General features: G+C 47.1%; 1 protein-coding gene across 4 annotated transcripts in view; it reads right to left on the bottom strand.

Annotated features, from left to right (window-relative positions):
• The window catches only part of HHAT (hedgehog acyltransferase), a 272236-nt gene that overhangs the window by 76808 nt on the left and 175380 nt on the right, over positions 1 to 20048 (bottom strand). For 3 of the 4 annotated variants that reach the window (XM_068165118.1, XM_068165116.1, XM_068165115.1), the window contains one exon: positions 7926 to 8070. The exons of the other annotated variant lie outside the window; for it this stretch is intronic. In XM_068165118.1, the coding sequence (XP_068021219.1) occupies positions 7926 to 8070 (145 nt within the window). The remainder of the gene's footprint in view (positions 1 to 7925; positions 8071 to 20048) is intronic. 4 annotated transcript variants of the gene reach the window in all.

Below are 20048 nucleotides of genomic sequence, written 5' to 3'. Positions count from 1 at the left end.
ATCAGGCTTTTAAGCTAACCTACTAACAGTGGCAATTCAACACCTAGGAAAGTATCTGCAACCTATCAAGTCACAGCAGGGTTTTAGCACAAGCTCTCCTTATGTTAGGAAATGGAGAAATAACAAGTGAGAAAAGGGAGAGATAAAATGGAATACAGCTCACGAAACAAAACCCACTCTAACAGTAGAAATCCATTTACTTTCTTGGAGGAAAGAGTCCTTAGGGAATTTCCCTGCTCTGAAATGTATAATTATTTCACTACAGAATGAACTGCAAGCATCAGTTGTTATTTGCAAAAATAACTGGGGCACACTGACCTCCAGCATTACAACTGAGCTTAATCATCAAATCATAGAATCACAGAATCAGAGAATGACCACGGCTGGAAGAAACCTTAGACAAGAGGACACAGTCTCAAGCTGTGCCAGGGGAGGTTCAGGCTGGATGTTAGGAAAATGTTCTTCCCAGAGAGACAGATTGGCCATTGGAATGTGCTGCCCAGGGAGGTGGTGGCTGCCTGGGAGAAGAGACCAACCCCCACCTGGCTACAACCTCCCTTCAGGTAGTTGTAGACAGCAAGAAGGTCTCCCCTGAGCCTCCTCTTCTCCAGGCTAAACAACCCCAGCTCCCTCAGCCTCTCCTCACAGGGCTGTGCTTGAGATCTCTCCCCAGCCTTGTTGTCCTTCTCTGGACACATTCAAGTGTCTCAATGTCCTTCTTAAATTGAGGGGCCCAGAACTGGACACAGGACTCAAGGTGTGGCCTAACCAGTGCTGAGTACAGGACAGAGAGACTTCCCTGCTCCTGCTGGCCACACTGTTCCTGATCCAGCCCAGGATGCCATTGGCCCTCTTGGCCACCTGGGCACACTGCTGGCTCATGTTCAGCAGCTGTCAACCAGTACCCCCAGGTCTCTTTCTGCCTGGCTGCTCTCCAGCCACTCTGTCCCCAGCCTGTAGCACTGCATGGGGTTGCTGTGACCAAAGTGCAGCACCTCACACTTGGACTTGTTGAATGACATCCTGTTGGACTCTGCCCATCTGTCCAGCCTGTCAAGGTCCCTCTGCAGAGCTCTCCTACCCTCTCACAGATCAACTCCTGTTCCCAGCTTGGTGTCATCTGCAAATTTACTGATGATGGACTCAATCCCCTCGTCCAGATCATCAATAAAGATATTGAACAGGATGGGGCCCAGCACTGATCCCTGGGAGAGACCACTAGTGCCTGGGCAAATAGGCTTGATTAAGATTTTTGTGGGATTTTTGTTTTATTAGTAAAATTATTAATATTTTTATTAATAATTCTGCCTATTGAATATAAATAACCTCCTCACACTCATAACACTGAGCAAATGAGTCAGTATTTTTGCAGGATTCCTGGACTCGCTGTTTTCCTGTTATTTAAGGCAGTATTTCAGGATGGCTGAAATAAGTTTATTCAGAGATAAAAATAAAGATGCTAAAACTATCTAAGACAACTATCTTTGCTTGTGAATCTGAAACAGAATTGCAGCCAAACCAGCAAAGTTGCCTACTTATGCAGCAGAACTGTGCTGTAGTATAGTAAAACATCCTGTCAAGCTTCCTCAGTGGGAAAAAAAAGGGGAAAACAAGCTCTGAACTACTTTTCACTCCTGATGCAAAGGCAATGATACTTTTAGAAGAGATCAGCCTCCTCGGTGGCCCACGCACAGTATCACAGTACCACAGTATCACTAAGGTTGGAAGAGACCTCAAAGATCATCAAGTCCAACCTGTCACCACAGAACTTATGACTAGACCATGGCACCAAGTGCCACATCCAATCCCCTCTTGAACACCTCCAGGGATGGTGACTCCACCACCTCCCTGGGCAGCACATTCCAATGACGAATGACTCCCTCAGTGAAGAACTTTCTCCTCACCTCCAGCCTAAACTTCCCCTGGTGCAGCTTGAGACTGTGTCCTCTTGTTCTGGTGCTGGTTGCCTGGGAGAAGAGACCAACTCCTTCCTGGCTACAACCTCCCTTCAGGGAGTTGTAGAGAGCGATAAGGTCACCCCTGAGCCTCCTCTTCTCCAGGCTAAGCAACCCCAGCTCCCTCAGCCTCTCCTCACAGGGCTGTGTTCCAAACCCCTCACCAACTTTGTTGCCCTTCTCTGGACAGCTTCAAGTGTCTCAATGTCCTTCCTAAACTGAGGGGCCCAGAACTGGACACAGGACTCAAGGTGTGGCCTGACCAGTGCAGAGTACAGGGGCATCTTCACAAGAGAATTGTTAAGAGCATCTCTGGCTTTGTAAGAGCCAGAATGAACAGTTTGAATTTCTGATCTGAAGCTGACACACAGAGCTGGCATTTGGGGGAGAAAAAAAAGGGTCTTTTTCCCTACAAGCTAAAAAAAATTTGATCTAGCATGTTGGAAGTGGCAGCAATTGTGGACCCCCACAATTCTGTTTTAACATCACTTTTCAGGAAGTAAACAGTTTAGAAAGCTGTCCTGAAAGTCTCAATGATTGCCAAATTAAATACAGCTGGTGTTCCAGTGCCTGCTGTTAGAAGGTTACTTTCTGTATTTGGGAACTGTTCTCCCAATGAGCATCTGGAAAAAAGTGACAGAGTCAGGACTAGTTCAAATCTGAAGACACATGAAAGGGGCTGACAGAACAAAGAATCAGGATTCAATGATGAGAATGAAATAGCAGCTACATGACTCCTAGGAGTTCCTGAATAAGGGAGAAGAAAAAGCCTACCTCAGTTCTTCAGAGAACTTTTCTTGATGGTTGCAAGTCTTTGCTGAAATTATGTCACTTTCTAATGAGTTACATATGTGCCACCACATCCATGAGTTCAGTTATATAAAAACTTCCTAATGAGCATTGTGAGACTTTTGCTGAGTATAGCCAAAAAAAAACCCCAGACATGAGAAGGTAAAACTGTCAGCATCCTCTGCCCTCCTAAGGTTCCTGGATGGGCTAATTTGCATGGCAAGGGCCAGAAAGTGCAATGGCAGGGAAGAGAAACAGTCAGTATGGAATGTGCTGCCCAGGGAGGTGGTGGAGTCACCATCCCTGGAGGTGTTCAAGAAGGGATTGGACGTGGCACTTGGTACTATGGTCTAGTAGTCATGAGGTCTTGGGTGAAAGGTTGGACTTGATGATCTTTGAGGTCTTCTCCAATCTTATTGATTCTGTGATTCTGTGATTCTGTGATTATGACAACAGCACAAGGTTACCCTGGTGGTGTTCAGCAGGAGACTTGATAGGGTGCTTGGTGCCATGGTTTAGTTGATTAGGTGGTGTTGGATGATAGGTTGGATTCGATCATCTTGAAAGTCTCTTCCAACCTGGTTTGGTCTATTCTATTCTATTCTATTCTATTCTATTCTATTCTATTCTATTCTATTCTAGTCTAGTCTAGTCTAGTCTAGTCTATGCTATGCTATGCTATGCTATGCTATGCTATGCTATCCTATCCTATCCTATCCTATCCTATCCTATCCTATCCTATCCTATCCTATCCTATCCTATCCTATCCTAATGTGTCACTTACACTTTGTCCTCTGCAAGATATGGCCAAAATTATATCTCTCCCTGCAACACTGAGGATCAACAGGGCCTGGAGTGGAAAAGCAAAAAACCTAAAGGTCCTCAAAAATTACTCTTGCTGGTCCTGCAACCATGTCCTGTCCTCCCCACCCCCAAACAACTGCAGGGATTTTTGGTTGTTGTCAGTCTGTGCAAAATAATACAGAAGTTTTTAAATACAGCAATAATAGTACTTTTGATATCTTAACCTGAAATTCACCAAGAATATTCTCTCTTTCCAATCCAAAATGAATGATTATTGACTCAAAGTAATCACAGAATCACAGAATCACCAAGGTTGGAAGAGACCTCAAAGACCATCAAGTCCAACCTGTCACCACAGACCTCATGACTAAACCATGGCACCAAGTGCCACATCCAATCCTCTCTTGAACACCTCCAGGGACGGTGACTCCACCACCTCCCTGGGCAGCACATTCCAATGGCTAACAACTCTCTCTGGGAAGAACTTTCTCCTCACCTCCAGCCTAAACTTCCCCTGGTGCAGCTTGAGACTGTGTCCTCTTGTTCTGGTGCTGGTTACCTGGAAGAATAGACCAACCCCCTCCTGACTACAACCTCCCTTCAGGTAGTTGTAGAGCGCAATAAGGTGTCCCCTGAGCCTCCTCTTCTCCAGGCTAAACAATCCCAGCTCCCTCATCTAGCAGATCCTAGTAATGTACTGGACATTATAACAAGTGCAAGGGCACAGATCTGGATATAACACAGAGTACAGGTTTTGGAGTCCCCTGCCAGATTTCTTGACTGCTCTTCACAAGATACTGATGAACATCTTTTCTAGTCAAAGCTCTTCAACATCATAGTGCACAAGAGAAAACCTTAATGCATGAGAACTTTATATTGTTTACATCACACCAGAAAGAAAATATAAGATGAAACCCCCAAAATAAAAGCTCAGCTACTATCACCACCCTTACTTCTTCAAACAAGTCAAGCATACCCACATTTAACTTTTTGTTAAGGCAATGACAGTAACTCAAGTGGAAGACAAGCAGACAGAGCATCTCATCTGTCCTTGGGCTGACAAAGGAATGACCAAAAAGTATATACTGTAGTATTTCTTTGATCACAGTATCACAGTATAACTTAGGTTGGAAAGGACCTCGAGGATCATCGAGTCCAACCTATCAACACAAACCTCATGACTAGACCATGGCACCAAGTGCCACGTCCAATCTCCCCTTGAACGCCTCCAGGGTCGATGACTCCACCACCTCCCTGGGCAACCCGTACCAATGACAAATGACTCGCTCGGTGAAGAACTTCCTCCTCACCTCGAGTCTAAACCTCCCCTGGTGTAGCTTGAGACTGTGTCCCCTTGTTCTGGTGCTGGTTGCCTGGGAGAAGAGGCCAACCCCTTCCTGGCTACAACCACCCTTCAGGTAGTTGTAGAGGGCAATGAGGTCACCCCTGAGCCTCCTCTTCTCCTTGATCTGAATATATTGATGGATTGGATTAGCTAGAACACTGCAGACTATACACAACTTTATTAACCTTCTAGCATTGTGCTCTCCAAATACACGTGTCAACTTTGTTACATCTCCTACAGACCAAACTGAAAAAAACCAATCAATAGCTGATCTGGTTTAAATGCTGTTCTACTGGCTAAAACATTATCCCTCATGGAAGGCAAAGTTGGCATTCTGAAAAAAATCATGCATGAGAATAAAGATGAAAAAAAGAATAGGTTGGAAAAGACCTTTGAGATCACCGAGTCCAACCTATCACCCAACACCATCTGATCAACTAAACCGTGGCACTAAGTGCCTCATCCAGTCTCTTTTTAATCCCTTCCAGTGACAGGGACTCCACCACCTCCTTGGGCAGCCCCTTCCAATGGCCAATCACTCTGTGAAGAATTTCTTCCTAACATCCAGCCTAAACCTCCCCTGCTGCGTCTTGTCCAGCCAAACTCTTTGCAGAGCAGGAGAACCACAGGGGCCAAGAGCCACAGAGCAGCCAAGGCAGAAGTTCATTTCCTCCACATGAGCTTTAAGGAAGAAGGTGTTTAGAGTCCCCAAGGCTGGCATCTTGCAGTGCCTTACCACAGTAACATTCTTGCCCCCCGTTGCCAAAGGAAATTCGTCTCTGAGCCACTCACAGTAAGGAATTTGGTTTCCAATAGCTGCACATTCATAGTATCATAGTATCATAGTATCAGTCAGGGTTGGAAGGGACCACAAGGATCATCTAGTTCCAACCCCCCTGCCACGGGCAGGGACACCCCACACTACATCAGCCTGGCCACAGCCTCAGCCAGCCTGGGCTTAAACACCTCAAGGGACATGGCCTCAACCATCTCCCTGGACAACCCATTCCAGGGCTTCACCACTCTCAGGGGGAAGAACTTCCTCCTCACCTCCAGCCTCAATCTCCCCACCTCCAGCTTCATTCCATTCCCCCTAGTCCTATCACTACCTGAGATCCTGAGAAGTCCCTCCCCAGCCTTCCTGTAGGCCCCCTTCAGATACTGGAAGGCCACAATGAGGTCACCTGGGAGCCTTCTCTTCTGCAGACTGAACAGCCCCAACTCCTTCAGTCTGTCCTCATAGGAGAGGTGCTCCAGCCCTCTGCTCATCCTTGTGGCCCTTCTCTGGACATGTTCCAGCACCTCCACATCCCTCTTGTAATGACACCAAAGCATCCCGCTCCGTGTCAGGGGCTGTGGCTGAGGCCAAATACAAATCTGCAACTGGTCCTCAGGCAAAGCAGTTAAGCCCCAGAAGGCACTGGGTGCTTGGGTTCAAGGTTCCTGTAGAGCTCAGGGTATCTCTCTTCGTTAGTGAGGTCATCCTGTCACCTTGTAGCTGGCTTAAGAGCTCCTCTTTGGAAAACTATCACTGCCAGGACCCACAAACCCAACATCCTCTGTCAGCAAACTGGACGTAAAAGCTGAAAAGTGTCAACAGAAATTGTACTTGGACAGCTCAGGAAGATCCTGCCAGTCTGAACACACAAGACCTGGGAGTCCCAGGCCGGCAGCGACAGCAGAAACCACACTGCAAGCTCCCCGAATGCGCCGGGACCCCTTCCCCTGCCGAAGGATGGCGGCTCGCAGGCACCGTGGGGCACAGAACAGCGTCAGGCGCCGAATCGAGGGCTCTCCGTGACCGGTCCTGTGCCAAAGCTGCACACCGCCGCGCCCGCGTGCACGCCACGGGAGCACGGCACAGCCCCAACCTTTCTGCTGAGGAAGGCATACTTGCTCCATTTATAACATACAAATTACATTAATGAAATAATTTGCATGAAACTATAAATGTGGAATGGTTAATTTCACTAAAGCTTCTTGTTGGTGGTGGTGGTGGTAACAGATGAGAAGTGACACCAAACTTCACTTCCACACTTACTCTCTCAGCTACTCAGCTATTACCTAATAACAGCTGGGGAGGAATAGGGAGGAAACAACTCAGGAAAACTGCACCTCTCTTAGGGCTGTTTGAATAGGTTTGTGCTTGAGCTCAGAAGATAAAGAAGTAATTCATATATAGGCACATAACTTGCTGCTTACTCATTATTTTGGGATGTCTAAGTAGGAGCTTGGAATTCCAGAGCTGATCTCTAAACCACCGCCAATCACAAGAGGAGAAAACACTGCATGAAGGAGTTACCAGATAGTGGCAGTCTTAGTAGGAGAGTTCTTCTTGGCACAGAATCCACTTAGTATTTTCCTCATGAGGAATAAATACTCCTTTATTTGACAATACAGTCTCTGGTAGCAGTAAGAACCTAAGAAGAAAACTGGTCCAGCTTACATGGAGCTCTGGCAAAAAAACTTAAAGCTGGATTTGTCTCCTGAGTCAGCGCACAGTACGACGCTGCATGCTGCTTATTCACCAGCACCACAGGCTGAAACTGTGACCCCAGGTTCCCCTGTCCTCAATTCTTGTCCTACGCTGACAACAGATCCACACTATAAAAAAGCACCTTTTAACTGCTCAATTATGGCAAATTATGCAGATGTCATGGATTAACCTTCCATGGGGTTTGTTTTAGTACATCTGTTCCTGCTGATGTACCTGAAAAGCAGAGCAGAACCAGCAAAAAATCCAACCTCGCTAATTTGTCACACATTTGTCATCTGGTCTTCAGTGACTTCACTGCCAGAGAAGCCTGATAAGTCCCTTTCTAGACTTGATGAGAGAAAGGCAGTATTTCTTTGTGGTCACACAGCTTGCAGAGTTATCTAGATTTTCTCAGACAGGCATTGGGTGGTTTTGAACAGCAACAGAAAAAAAAGTTAGTCCTAGTTAGTGCACTGAAAGAAGGTCCTGGTGCAGCACATCCGAAGAAGTATTTGGAAAGTTCTGTTATCTAGAAAGCATACAAAAATAAACTTGCCTTCCATAAAGATCCTGTTCCAGTAGATCTTCCCAACGTGATTTCCTCCAAGAAACACTAGATTGGATAAAATCAACATGGAAGTGCTAACAGAGGCCAGGACAGCGTGAAGTCGACGGCGAACTCTTGGTGAGAAGCAGCGCTCCTGAGGGGCAGAACAAAGGGTGCAGATGCAGTTAACAATCCCTGCATTTTTTCAAGTAAAGTTAGAAAAAGTCATGGTAGTTACAAAAATCAGGTTTTGGTACTGTCCTTCCAATTATGCAAATGAAGCAGGTCCCTATCCACCATACATTAGTTTGCATTTTTCTGTACTTGTATTTTGCATTATCACCTGAGGGGTGAATTCGGCACAAAGACTGCAAGAAGGTGGGGAAAGGATGAGAAAGTTTCAGATTCCTCCAATATACAGTTGTTAGAACAAAATTTAAAGAGTATGATAGCACATCACAAGGAAATGATCTGGATGAGGGGATTGAGACAGTCATCAGCAAGTTTGCAGATGACACCAAGTTGGGAGCAGATGTTGGTCAGTTAGAGGGTGGAAGGGCTCTGCAGAGGGAACTCAACCGACTGGACAGATGGGCAGAGTCCAACAGGATGGCATTCAACAAGTCCAAGCGCCAGGTGCTGCACTTTGGCCACAACAACCCCATGCAGAGCTACAGGCCGGGGTCAGAGTGGCTGAAAGCTGCCAAACAGAGAGGGACCTGGGGGTGCTGATGGACAGCTGCCTAAACATGAGCCAGCAGTGTGCCCAGGTGGCCAAGAGGGCCAATGGCATCCTGGCCTGCATTAGGAGTAGTGTGGCCAGCAGGAGCAGGGAAGTCATTGTGCCCCTGGACTCTGCACTGGTTAGGCCACACCTTGAGTCCTGTGTCCAGTTCTGGGCCCCTCAGTTTAGGAAGGACATTGAGACACTTGAAGGTGTCCAGAGAAGGGCAACAAGGCTGGGGAGAGGCCTTGAGCACAGCCCTGTGAGGAGAGGCTGAGGGAGCTGGGATTGCTCAGCCTGGAGAGGAGGAGACTCAGGGGTGACCTCATTGCCCTCTACAACTACCTGAAAGGTGGTTGTAGCCAGGAAGGGGTTGGTCTCTTCTCGCTAGCAACCGGCACCAGAACAAGAGGACACAGTCTCAAGCTGTGCCAGGAGAAGTTTAGGCTGGAGGTTAGGAGAAAGTTCTTCACTGAGAGAGTCATTGGTCATTGGAATGTGCTGCCCAGGGAGGTGGTGGAGTCCCCATCCCTGGAGGTGTTCAAGGGGGGATTGGATGTGGCACTTGGTGCCATGGTCTAGTCATGAGGTCTGTGGTGACAGGTTGGACTCGATGATCTTTGAGGTCTCTTCCAACCTTGGTTATACTGTGATACTGTGACTGTGATACTGAAATACTGTGTGGCTATGCCATAAGGAAAAGTATCTTGTTCCTCATGGCCCCAGGCTGAAAGTCTCTTTGCATAATGTCTGAATCTGCAAAAGACTTGTTGCTTTGGGTGAAGAGATAATCATCAGCCAGGGCATGGGAATTAAGGAAAATACCAGGAGCTGCTCAGTCTTCATGTCAAAAACATTGATGCTGCAGGAAATAAAGTCTTGTGACTGCAGTATCAAAAGACAAAAATAGCAGTAATTAATCTTTAATAGCTGCTGCAAGACCAGAATTCACGCTCAAATACCTGAAACACAAACAAGTGCTCAAAACAGAAGTAAACATTCCTAGACAATTAATTGACAGTTTTGTATAACAAATAACTCAACTGCTAGGCCATAAAGTGACAAACCTTCAAATAAATGACAAGTTATAAGCATAAAAGGACAATTTTAATGTATTACTGCAAAACGGACTCTGGTACATGGAACGTTAGCTTCGATCAGAACTCTATGACGGGAGCACACTGAGCTGGGTTAGGAACTGGCTGGAGGGCCGAGCCCAGAGAGTGGTGGTGAATGGTGCCACAGCCAGCTGGCAACCACTCACTAGTGGTGTGCCCCAAGGATCAGTGCTGGGCCCTGTGCTCTTTAACATCTTTATTGATGATCTGGATGAGGGCATTGAGTCCATCAGCAGTAAATTTGCTGATGACACCAAGCTGGGGGCAGGAGTTGATCTGCTGGAGGGTGGAGAGGCTCTGCAGAGGGACCTCAACAGGCTGGACAGATGGGCAGAGGACAAGGGCAGGAGATTGAACACATCCAAGTGCCAGGTTCTACACATTGGCCACAGCAACCCCATGCAGTGCTACAGGCTGGGGTCAGAGTGGCTGGAGAGCGGCCAGGTAGAGAGGGACCTGGGGGTGCTGGTCAATGGCAGGCTGAATATGAGGCTGCAGTGTGCCCAGGCAGCCAAGAGGGCCAATGGCATCCTGGCCTGCATCACGAACAGTGTGGCCAGCAGGAGCAGGGAGGTCATTCTGCCCCTGCACACTGCACTGGTTAGGCTTCACCTCGAGTCCTGTGTCCAGTTCTGGGCCCCTCAGTTTAGGAAGGAGGTTGACTTGCTGGAAGGTGTCCAGAGAAGAGCAATAAGGTTGGTGAGGGGTTTGGAACATAGGCCCTGTGAGGAGAGGCTGAGGGAGCTGGGGTTGCTTAGCCTGGACTCAGGGGTGACCTTACTGCTCTCTACAACTACCTGAAGGGAGGATGTAGACAGGCAGAGGTTGGTCTCTTCTCCCAGGCAGCCAGCACCAGAACAAGAGGACACAGTCTCAAGCTGCACCAGGGGAAGTTTAGGCTGGAGGTGAAGAGAAAGTTTTTCCCAGAAAGAGAGATTGGCCATTGGAATGTGCTGCCCACGGAGGTGGTGGAGTCACCATCCCTGGAGGTGTTCAAGAGGAGATTGGATGTGGCACTTGGAGCCATGGATTTATTAGTCATGAGGTGTTGGGTGATAGGTTGGACTTGATGATCTCTGAGGTCTTTTCCAACCTTACTGACTCTATGATTCTATATAGTAAGAAGCCTCTCCTGACAGAATTAGCTGGTAAGTTCTTGGCAAACGCTCAGAAGATGCAAAATATCTACATGTTCTTTATTTGTAACAGATGCCATTTATATAGCTGCTCTGGGACAGATTAAAGTCAGTGATGTTTATTCATCTTGCTCACACTAAAAATACTTCAACAAGTCACATGTAAAGGAATTAGATTTGCTGCAATTTAAACAAATGTCCATCTTCATGGAGTAAACCAGAAATTCACAATAGCTATTTCTTTTTAACTACCCTTCCAGAGGTAGGCACACCTGTCCTGGAGAAGAGGAGGCTCAGGAGTAGCCAGGAAGGGGTTGGTCTCTTCTCTCTAGTAACCAGCACCAGAACAAAAGGACACAGTCTCAGGCTGAACCAGGGGAAGTTTAGGCTGGAGGTGAGGAGAAAGTTCTTCACTGAGAGAGTCATGAGTCATTGGAATGTGCTGCCTGGTGTGAGAGACCAAAAGTTTGTCTCTCTTGGTGTGAGTCAACATAGATAAACTGATAGCAGAGCCACTGGAAAGAAGGTGGAAAGAATCCTGTCTGGATGCAAATCAGCTTGTGATTGCATCGTGATAACACGGACTACAACAATAGACCCAAGGACCGAGCCATCACGCCTTTAGGGCAAGATAATCTCCACCCATCAAGTATCCTGGGCAGGGTGACACAATGGTTTTTACCACCTGTTTCCTGATGTGTAAGGAATGTGGGGGGCTTGTCTGCATGGAGACAGGGAAGACGGAGATTCTCCCCCTCCATCCAAAATCTTGCCCAAACACACAGCAATACACAGAAAGATTTCCAGGGAAACGACCTAAGGATTATTTCCTGCCCCTGGAATTCCTGAGGGACAATATTTGAATACATACCTAAGGACTAAAAACTGTATAAAAGACTGGAGCAACTACTGGTTTGTAGAGAGAAACAGAGGAGAAAAACGGGGAGAAAAATGGAGATGAAGGAAAACACAGGAGACAGAGCATGCCGCTGAGAAGGGAAAGCTGGGACAATGCTGCTCCGGAGAAAAGAGGCTGCCCGGAGGAACACAGCTCTTCTCCAGCCAAAGCCTCAGCACCCTTTCTCTACAGACCCAGGCTGCCCAGAGGAGCCTCAGCACCGTTCCTGTACCAACCCAACATCTTCCCAGAGGACCACAGCTCTTCTCCCGCAAAAGCCTCAGCACCGTTTCTCTACAGACCCAACATCTCCTGCAGCACCTTTCCTCCACAGACTCAAACTGTCTTGGGGGGGATGAGGGGTGTGGTAATATAATTCTTTTCCTCTTCTCTCTCTCTTCTCTCTCTCCCTCTCTATTTTCTCCCTCTCCCCTTCTTATGTCCACTTTATTTATGTAACAAATAGTCTAGCTGTTGATACTTTGGCCTCGTTTGTGCCTCTAATTTCACAACACGGGAATGTTCTAAAAGAACTTGAGTCTCTTCCCCTCTCCGGACCGAGACATCTGTTTTAGACATGAATTTGTTTAAAAGACAGAATCTGACAGAGAAAAGTTTCAGACAGAAAGTCCTCATCCTGGATGAAGGGGTTGGATTTGATAATCTTTGAGGTCTCTTCCAACCTTATTGATACTACGATTCTGTGAGTAATTGCAAATATCTGTATAATATTGTAACTCCTGTCTATTTTGTACACATTCATTGCATTCCATCATAGAGTGTAGATTTTATTTGTAAATACAGCTTCATTTGCTTCTAACTGAGTTGGTCTGGCAAAGTCAGTGTTGGGGAGACACTTAATTACTCGTGAAAGGTTCTACCCCAACTAGGGCAGTGCTGCTGCTGTGTCAGCTGTTGAGGCTTTTTGGGGCGCTCTGTTGTGCCAGGCACAACTGGTTGATGGTAGGAATGCCCCAAGGTCTCAGGGCTGGTCTGGCTTCAGCAGGACAGCACGCTGTACAAGACATTTTCCATGAAGGGCTTCTTGCATCTTCTCGGGTAAACTGAGGCACAGCTCGAGTTCTAGTTGCAAGTGGAAGTGAGGTCTGGACCCTAAGGCTCATAGCTTCTCAAGCTTGCAGTGTGTAGAGCTCATGGCTTCTGTCCCAGGTTTTGGACCAGGCAGCTCAAGGCAGGGCACCTCGATGCAAGGTGAATTAAAGCAAGGCAGGTCCAAGCAGGCAAGGCAAGGCAAATACAAAGTCAGCCTATATTTATCACTTGCCCAAGATTCAACTGGGCCAATAGGGCAACCAAAGCCAGCAAATAGTTGCCCAGTGAAAAGAGACTCTGCCAGGCTGTGGCCATAAAAGACAGAAACATAGGTCTAGTCTGGGAGAAGCAGTGGCCAGTACACACGCTCTTATCCCAGGAGGAGGCTTGTTTAGCCAAACATGTTGGGGCATTTCTTTTGTCCCTTTTCCTGCATTGCCCCAACTCCTGCAGGAGGGAGCAGGAGAGAGGGACCGTGTCTAGACACATCAGGGCCTGTATGGGTTTGTGCTGGGCCAGTTTGGCCCTACCACAACAATGAGAAGGGAATAAGTGTGCTTCCTACAGTTATTAAAGCTCTATTCTTGAAGTTTCCTGAAGCTTTTACTAGAGAAAGCAATACTTAAAAGTCAACATAATGGTGCCTTATTTTTACCTTACAAAAGCTAAATTAATGACGCTTTCCAATAGCCTGTTATGTATTGCTTGAGAGGATTTGTAGTGGGAGAGGATCGTTGGGTAAAATATTTGTGGGTAAGGCTGCTGCAGTACAGGAGGGTTACTGGTGATGCCATTATGTGTATCAGTAACATGCTTGGAAATGTTACTGATCACAGAATCACAGAAACTTTCAGGTTGGAAAAGACCCTCTGGATCACCAAGTCCAACCAATAACCCTACTCCACAAGGTTCACCCCTAAACCAAGCACTACATCCAAACAACCTTTAAACACATCCAGAGTTGGTGACTCCACCACCCCCCTGGGCAGCCCATTCTAATGTCTGACCATTCTTGCCATCAAAATTTTTTTCCTAACATCCAGTCTAAGCCTACCCAGTTGCAGCTTGAGGCTGTTCCCTCTTGTTCTATCACTGATTACCTGGGAGAAGAGATCAGCACCAACCTCTCCACAATGTCCTTTCAGGTAGCTGTAGAGAGCAATGAGGTTTCCCCTCAGCCTCCTCTTTTTCAAACTAAACAGCCCCAGCTCCTTCAGTCTCTCTTCATAAGATCTACTCTCCGGGCCCTTCACCAGCTTCATTGAGCTCCTCTGCACTCGCTCCAGCACCTCAACATCTCTCTTGTATTGAGGTGCCCAAAACTGAGCACAATACTTGAGGTGTGGCCTCACCAGTCCTGAGTTCCAGGGGACAATCATAGTATCAGTCAGGGTTTGAAGGGACCACAAGGATCATCTAGTTCCAACCTCCCTGCCATGGGCAGGGACACCCCACACTACATCAGCCTGGCCAGAGCCTCATCCAGCCTGGTCTTAAACACCTCCAGGGACAGCGCCCCAACCACCTCCCTGAATCACTTTCTGGTTCCTCTAATCACCCTCTGGTTCCTTTCACTAGTACAATTTAAGGATGTGAACTTCAGTTTCCATCTCCCATTGCATCACAACTGAGGAGTATGGCCCAGATCTGTTTACTTCGCTACAGAAGTGAGGACCACCCAGCCAACCTTGAAAGCAGTTCCAAGTCCTTTCTTCAGAAAATGTTCTTAGATGAAAGATAGGCCAACTCTGAAGTACCTGCCCCTGAACTCTGGCAACAGCTCCGTTACCAAGAGGGAACACCTCAATGAATCCCTTCAATCTGGGTCATCCGCAATGCAGCCATTTGCCCAAAATAATGGGACGGCATGAAAACAAGAGCACGGGTGAAAAGCGGAGAGAGAGCGAGGAGCAGATGGGACAGTGGGAAGGGAAGTGACACATCCTGACTAACAGTTACCGGCTATTTTATTTATCTACGGTTAAGCACACTGAAAATGGAGGGCAGGGTGTGACTGAGCAGCTGGGGGAGCAGATGGGATGGAGGAAAGGCTGAAGATTGTGATAAAGCTCTGCCAAACAGAACGTCAATTTGTTTAATTTTAAAAGTGAGCAGTAGAAATGAAGATGGGTTGGGTCCAAGCAGTGGGACAAACTCTGAAAGTGCCTGTTAGTACACACTGTCAATGGGCAATAGTGACAAAAGGGTGTTTGGGAGAGTGCAGAGACAGCGAGAACAACTGCATGTGCTCATCGACATTGGTAGGAGTTTGGCTTGAAGAGCAGCAAGAGCAAAGGAAAGACAACTGTTGAGAGGACGACAAGTCAGTAGTATCATAGTATCAGTCAGGGTTGGAAGGGACCACAAGAATCATCTAATTCCAACCCCTCTGCCATGGGCAGGGACACCCCACACTACATCAGCCTGGCCAGAGCCTCATCCAGCCTGGGCTTAAACACCTTCAGGGACAGGACCTCAACCACCTCCCTGGACAACCCATTCCAGGGCTTCACCACTTTCATGGTGAAGAACTTCCTCCTCACCTCCAGCCTGAATCTCCCCACCTCCAGCTTCATTCCATTCCCCCTAGTCCTATCACTACATATCCTGCCCTCTGAAGTTGAGGGGCAAGTGTTGAATAGGGTAAGAGCAGAGACTGTGCCACAGAAGGTAAAAACAACAGAAATAAAGAATTCTGGTTGAACACACATGGAAAATGTCCATTTATGAGATAACTCAAATGAAACTGTGGAATTCCCAAAGCTGCAACAGTATGTAGTGGGTTGAGAGAAGGCCTAGCTCTCCCTCCCCCACAAAGAGGAAAAGAAACCACAGCTAACTCAGTCGGAGAAGCAAAAGGAATGCTATATTTACAAGCAAAAATGAAAGGCAGGTTATATTTATACACAATATATACAGTATTTACAATATATACACAGAGCAGATCCTCCTGGAGTCACTACTCGCTCAAAAGAATAGTGAAGAGGTGATTTGGAACAGTCAGCATGACTTTGCCAAGGGCAAATCCTGCCTGACCAACCTGGTGGCCTTCTATGAGCAGGTGACAAAATTAATAGCTGAGGGGAGAGCAACTGATGTCATTTACCTGGAGCTGAGCAAAGCCTCGACACTGTCCCACACCACATCCTGGTCTCCAGGCTGGTGACACATGGGTTGGATGGGTGACCACTGGATGGATACAGAACTGGCTTGATGGCCGCACCCAAAGAGTGGCTGTCAATGGCTCCATGTCCCAGTGGAGGCCAGGGACAAGCAGAGTCCCTCAGGGATCAGTCCTGGGACCTGTCTTATTCAACATCTTTGTGGGGGACATGGACAGTGGCATTGAGTGCACCCTCAGCAAGTTTGCTGATGACACCAAGCTGTGTGGTGCAGCAGACAGCTGGAGGGAAGGGAGGCCATCCAGAGGGACCTGGACAGGCTGGAGAGGTGGGCACAAGCCAACCTCATGAAGTTCAATAAGAGCAAGTGCAGGGTCCTGCATCTGGGTGGAGGCAATCCCAGGCACAAATACAGGCTGGGCAGTGACTGGCTGGAAAGTAGCCCTGAGGAGAGAGACTTGGGGGTGCTGGTGGACAAAAAGCTCAACATGAGCTCTCAGTGTGCACTTGCAGCCTGCAAAGCCAATCAGATCCTGGGCTGCATCAGGAGAAGTGTGGCCAGCAGGTCGAGGGAGGTGATTCTCCCCCTCTACTCAGCTCTGGGGAGACCCCACCTGGAGTACTGCCTCCAGTTCTGGAGCCCCTATTACAAGAGGGATCTGGAGGTGCTGGAAGGTGTCCAGAGAAGGGCCACAAGGATGATCAGAGGGCTGGAGCACCTCTCCTATGAGGACAGACTGAAGGAGTTGGGGCTGTTCAGTCTGCAGAAGAGAAGGCTCCCAGGTGACCTCATTGTGGCCTTCCAGTATTTGAAGGGGGCTACAGGAAGGCTGGGGAAGGACTTCTCAGGATCTCAGGTAGTGACAGGACTAGGGGGAATGGAATGAAGCTGGAGGTGGGGAGATTCAGGCTGGAGGTGAGGAGGAAGTTCTTCCCCATGAGAGTGGTGAAGCCCTGGAATGGGTTGTCCAGGGAGGTGGTCGAGGCCCCGTCCCTGGAGGTGTTTAAGAGCAGGCTGGATGAGGCTCTGGCCAGGCTGATGTAGTGTGGGGTGTCCCTGCCCATGGCAGAGGGGTTGGAACTAGATGATCCTTGTGGTCCCTTCCAACCCTGAATGAAACTATGAAACTATGAAATATACAGCAAAGAAAAATACAGGAACAAAACTCCCTCCTCCGGACAGAGGAGGGTTCCCCCTCTGTACCCCCCTCTCTCCCCCTACCTCCCTTTTTTTCCCAAAAAGGGCTAGAGAGAGAGAAAAGGTAATTAATGAGGATGAAATTTTGTTAGGCCTCAAAAAAGCACATGCAGGATTAGTGCTTATCTGGTATCCAAGGTCAAACTCTGGCTGCTCAGAAGCAGACAGGCTGGAAAAGCAGGGCAGAGAGAAACTGAGAAAAATTCCAACTGCACTCAAACTTAAAGTTGCATTCTACCAATCTACCAGTGAAATTCGTTCAGAATATCTGATTGTTTTTGTTACTATTCCAAACCATCCAGCCAGAGTGTCCCAGCACTGTCCCTTTCTCAAAGGCACAGCCTCCAATGGTCACACAGTAACAAGATATGGAACAAGCCTGCGAGTGGAAATTGGACAAGACTTGCTACCAGACTTGCCCATCTACAATTGTCACACCACAGGGAAGAACAAACTTAACTTCCCGTCAACATAAACTGTGCCATTCAGTAATCACAGCAACCATTTCTGTTTTGCTCTGGTTTTCACCTAGATCTAGCCCAGAACCTGTCCCCTTTAATTTACTTTATTTATCTGGCATTTTATTTTGCTTGCAGCTGCTCCCTCCCTTATCCCCAAGGTGAACTGTGACCTGAGATCACCTCCTGTTTCTTTCCAAGGTACACACTTTCCCTCCAAAGCAAAGGTAAAAATTAGCTCCTGGAAGATTCACACATGAAGGCAGGAAGTGACAGCATTTTTCCAAGAGACAGGATGATGCAAATGACCTACATCACTCCTATAAAAAGAGGACCACACAATCAAAATCAAGCAGCTGTCAGTTAAGATCTATTTTCACAAATAGAGCTTGTTTCTGAATTTAGGAATAAATATTATATATAGTATTCGAGAAGATACTCATCTTTCCCTATTGATGTCTTACTAAACATTCACTCCACAAAATGCTGTCTTGCACTAGCACCAGTTCATTTTTGGATTTTCCAGAAGATCTCCATTTTTAGCATCTTTCAGCAGGAAGCCAGCCCCCCCCCTTCCACTTGAAGAAAGCCTCCTGTCAGCTCCTGAGTGTGCACTACGCTTACAGACGCACGTGTGAAAGGTTTACGTACACAGAAGTAAATTTCTGCACTTGCTCCTACGCTTACTCTTCACCTTCAAAGAGCCTGCCCAAATACTACTTCTTTTTTAAAGTGCCAGCTTGTGAAAAATGTGAAGTGAACAGCATTGAAATGCAATCTTTTCTGTTTCATGTTTAAAACAGGGACTTTAACCAAGTAATCACTGTATCACTAAGGTTGGAAGAGACCTCAAAGAATCATCCAGTCCAACCTGTCACCATAGACCTCATGACTAGACCATGGCACCAAGTGCCACATCCAATCCCCTCTTGAACACCTCCAGGGATGGGGACTCCACCACCTCCAGCACATTTACAGTATTTACAATATATACACAGAAATATACAGCAAGGTAAAAAAAAGAAACAATAATACAGCAACTAAATTCCGCCCCCCCCCCGGAGGAGGGTTCCCCCCCCTGTACCCCCTTCTCTCCCCCTTTTTCCCCAAAGAGGGTTAGAAAGAGAGAAAAAGAGCAATTATTAATAAAGCAGAACATGTTAGTAGGCCTTAGTTTGCTTATCTGTCCAAGGTCAGTCTGGCAGGGAGCCCAGAAGCGGACAAGCTGGAAAGGAGAAAGGAAAGGAGAGAACTGAGGAAAGTCCCAGCTGCACCTAAGCTTAAAACTGCGTTTTTTACCAATCCACCAATGAAATTAGTTTAGAATATCTGGTTGTTTTGGTTAACATTCCAAAACATTCAGCCATAGTGTCCCAGCACTGTCTCTTTCTTAAAGGCACAGCCTCAAACGGTCACACATACACAAAGGCCAGCGGTCACAAGTCTGTCCTGGCTAATGTTCACATTTGAGGAAAGGAGTTTCCATTGATTTTGAGTCAGAGTACATGTGCTTTGGCTAGTAGAGGTTGTTGGTTGGAGCAATGATAGGGCTGAACTCAGGATTGAGGTGAGGAGCAAGCACTATCCACTGGTCTGGGCTTTGACATGACTACCAATGAAGAACAGGCTCAGGGTTCATAAACCAATTATACAAATACTCTTTTCCACCAAATGCTGGAAAATAAAGATCAAAGCCCAGTGTGTGTTGAAGATCAGCTGAGAAGAGTCTTTATTTATTATAGAAATCTTACTCAATATCTAATCTTGAAAGGTAGTGAACAGAAACACTTGCCCTGAACAAGTTCCTCCATTTGGTCAGATCTTGCCTAAGGCAGCTGCTGATGGAATCATTACAGCTATCTCATGCCAGCTCAAAGTGACTTATGCATGCAAAAAGAAATTCTGTCATTAAAGGATACAGTTATTCATTTGTTCACTATGTATAGAATTTGGGCCCTAACACAGAGCTGAGTAATTACTCAAAGAGAAGCAATTGGTTTCTCTGTTCTGCTGATTCATCAGAAAGGCTCAGCCTACCATCCCCTAATGCTTACACACATTTGCAAAGGGAAGGTTCCAAATAGCCACATTTCTCCTCTTCTACTTCCTGTCCTTAGCTTCTATTATGTTGTATTGCTTTGGGTGCCTGTCCTGAAGGGCCAAAAAGCCTCGAATGTGCTCTGAATCAGACAATGGAGCAGGAGCCAGCAGCTCTGGGTCTTCAGGAAATTGCCCACGTTGCCCAGGTTTTGTCTGAACATGCCCTGGAGTCCAAGTGGGCCAGGTGGGTGTGCCTGTGTCCATGCTTGGAGAAAACTCATCCTATAGGTTAAAGTGTCAGGGTTTTATCTCTTAATCATTTGTTGTCACTGGCCAGCATTGTCTCAGGAAATCTATAAATACCAGCCCAAGAGCCAGAGCCTTG

The sequence above is a fragment of the Melanerpes formicivorus genome, unplaced genomic scaffold (assembly GCF_026170545.1).
Source record: "Melanerpes formicivorus ecotype bairdi unplaced genomic scaffold, bMelFor1.0.p_v2 SCAF_84, whole genome shotgun sequence".
NCBI classification, from domain to species: Eukaryota; Metazoa; Chordata; class Aves; order Piciformes; family Picidae; genus Melanerpes; species Melanerpes formicivorus.
Note: the sequence above shows the minus strand (reverse complement) of the source record. Positions and strands in the feature narration are given on the sequence as shown.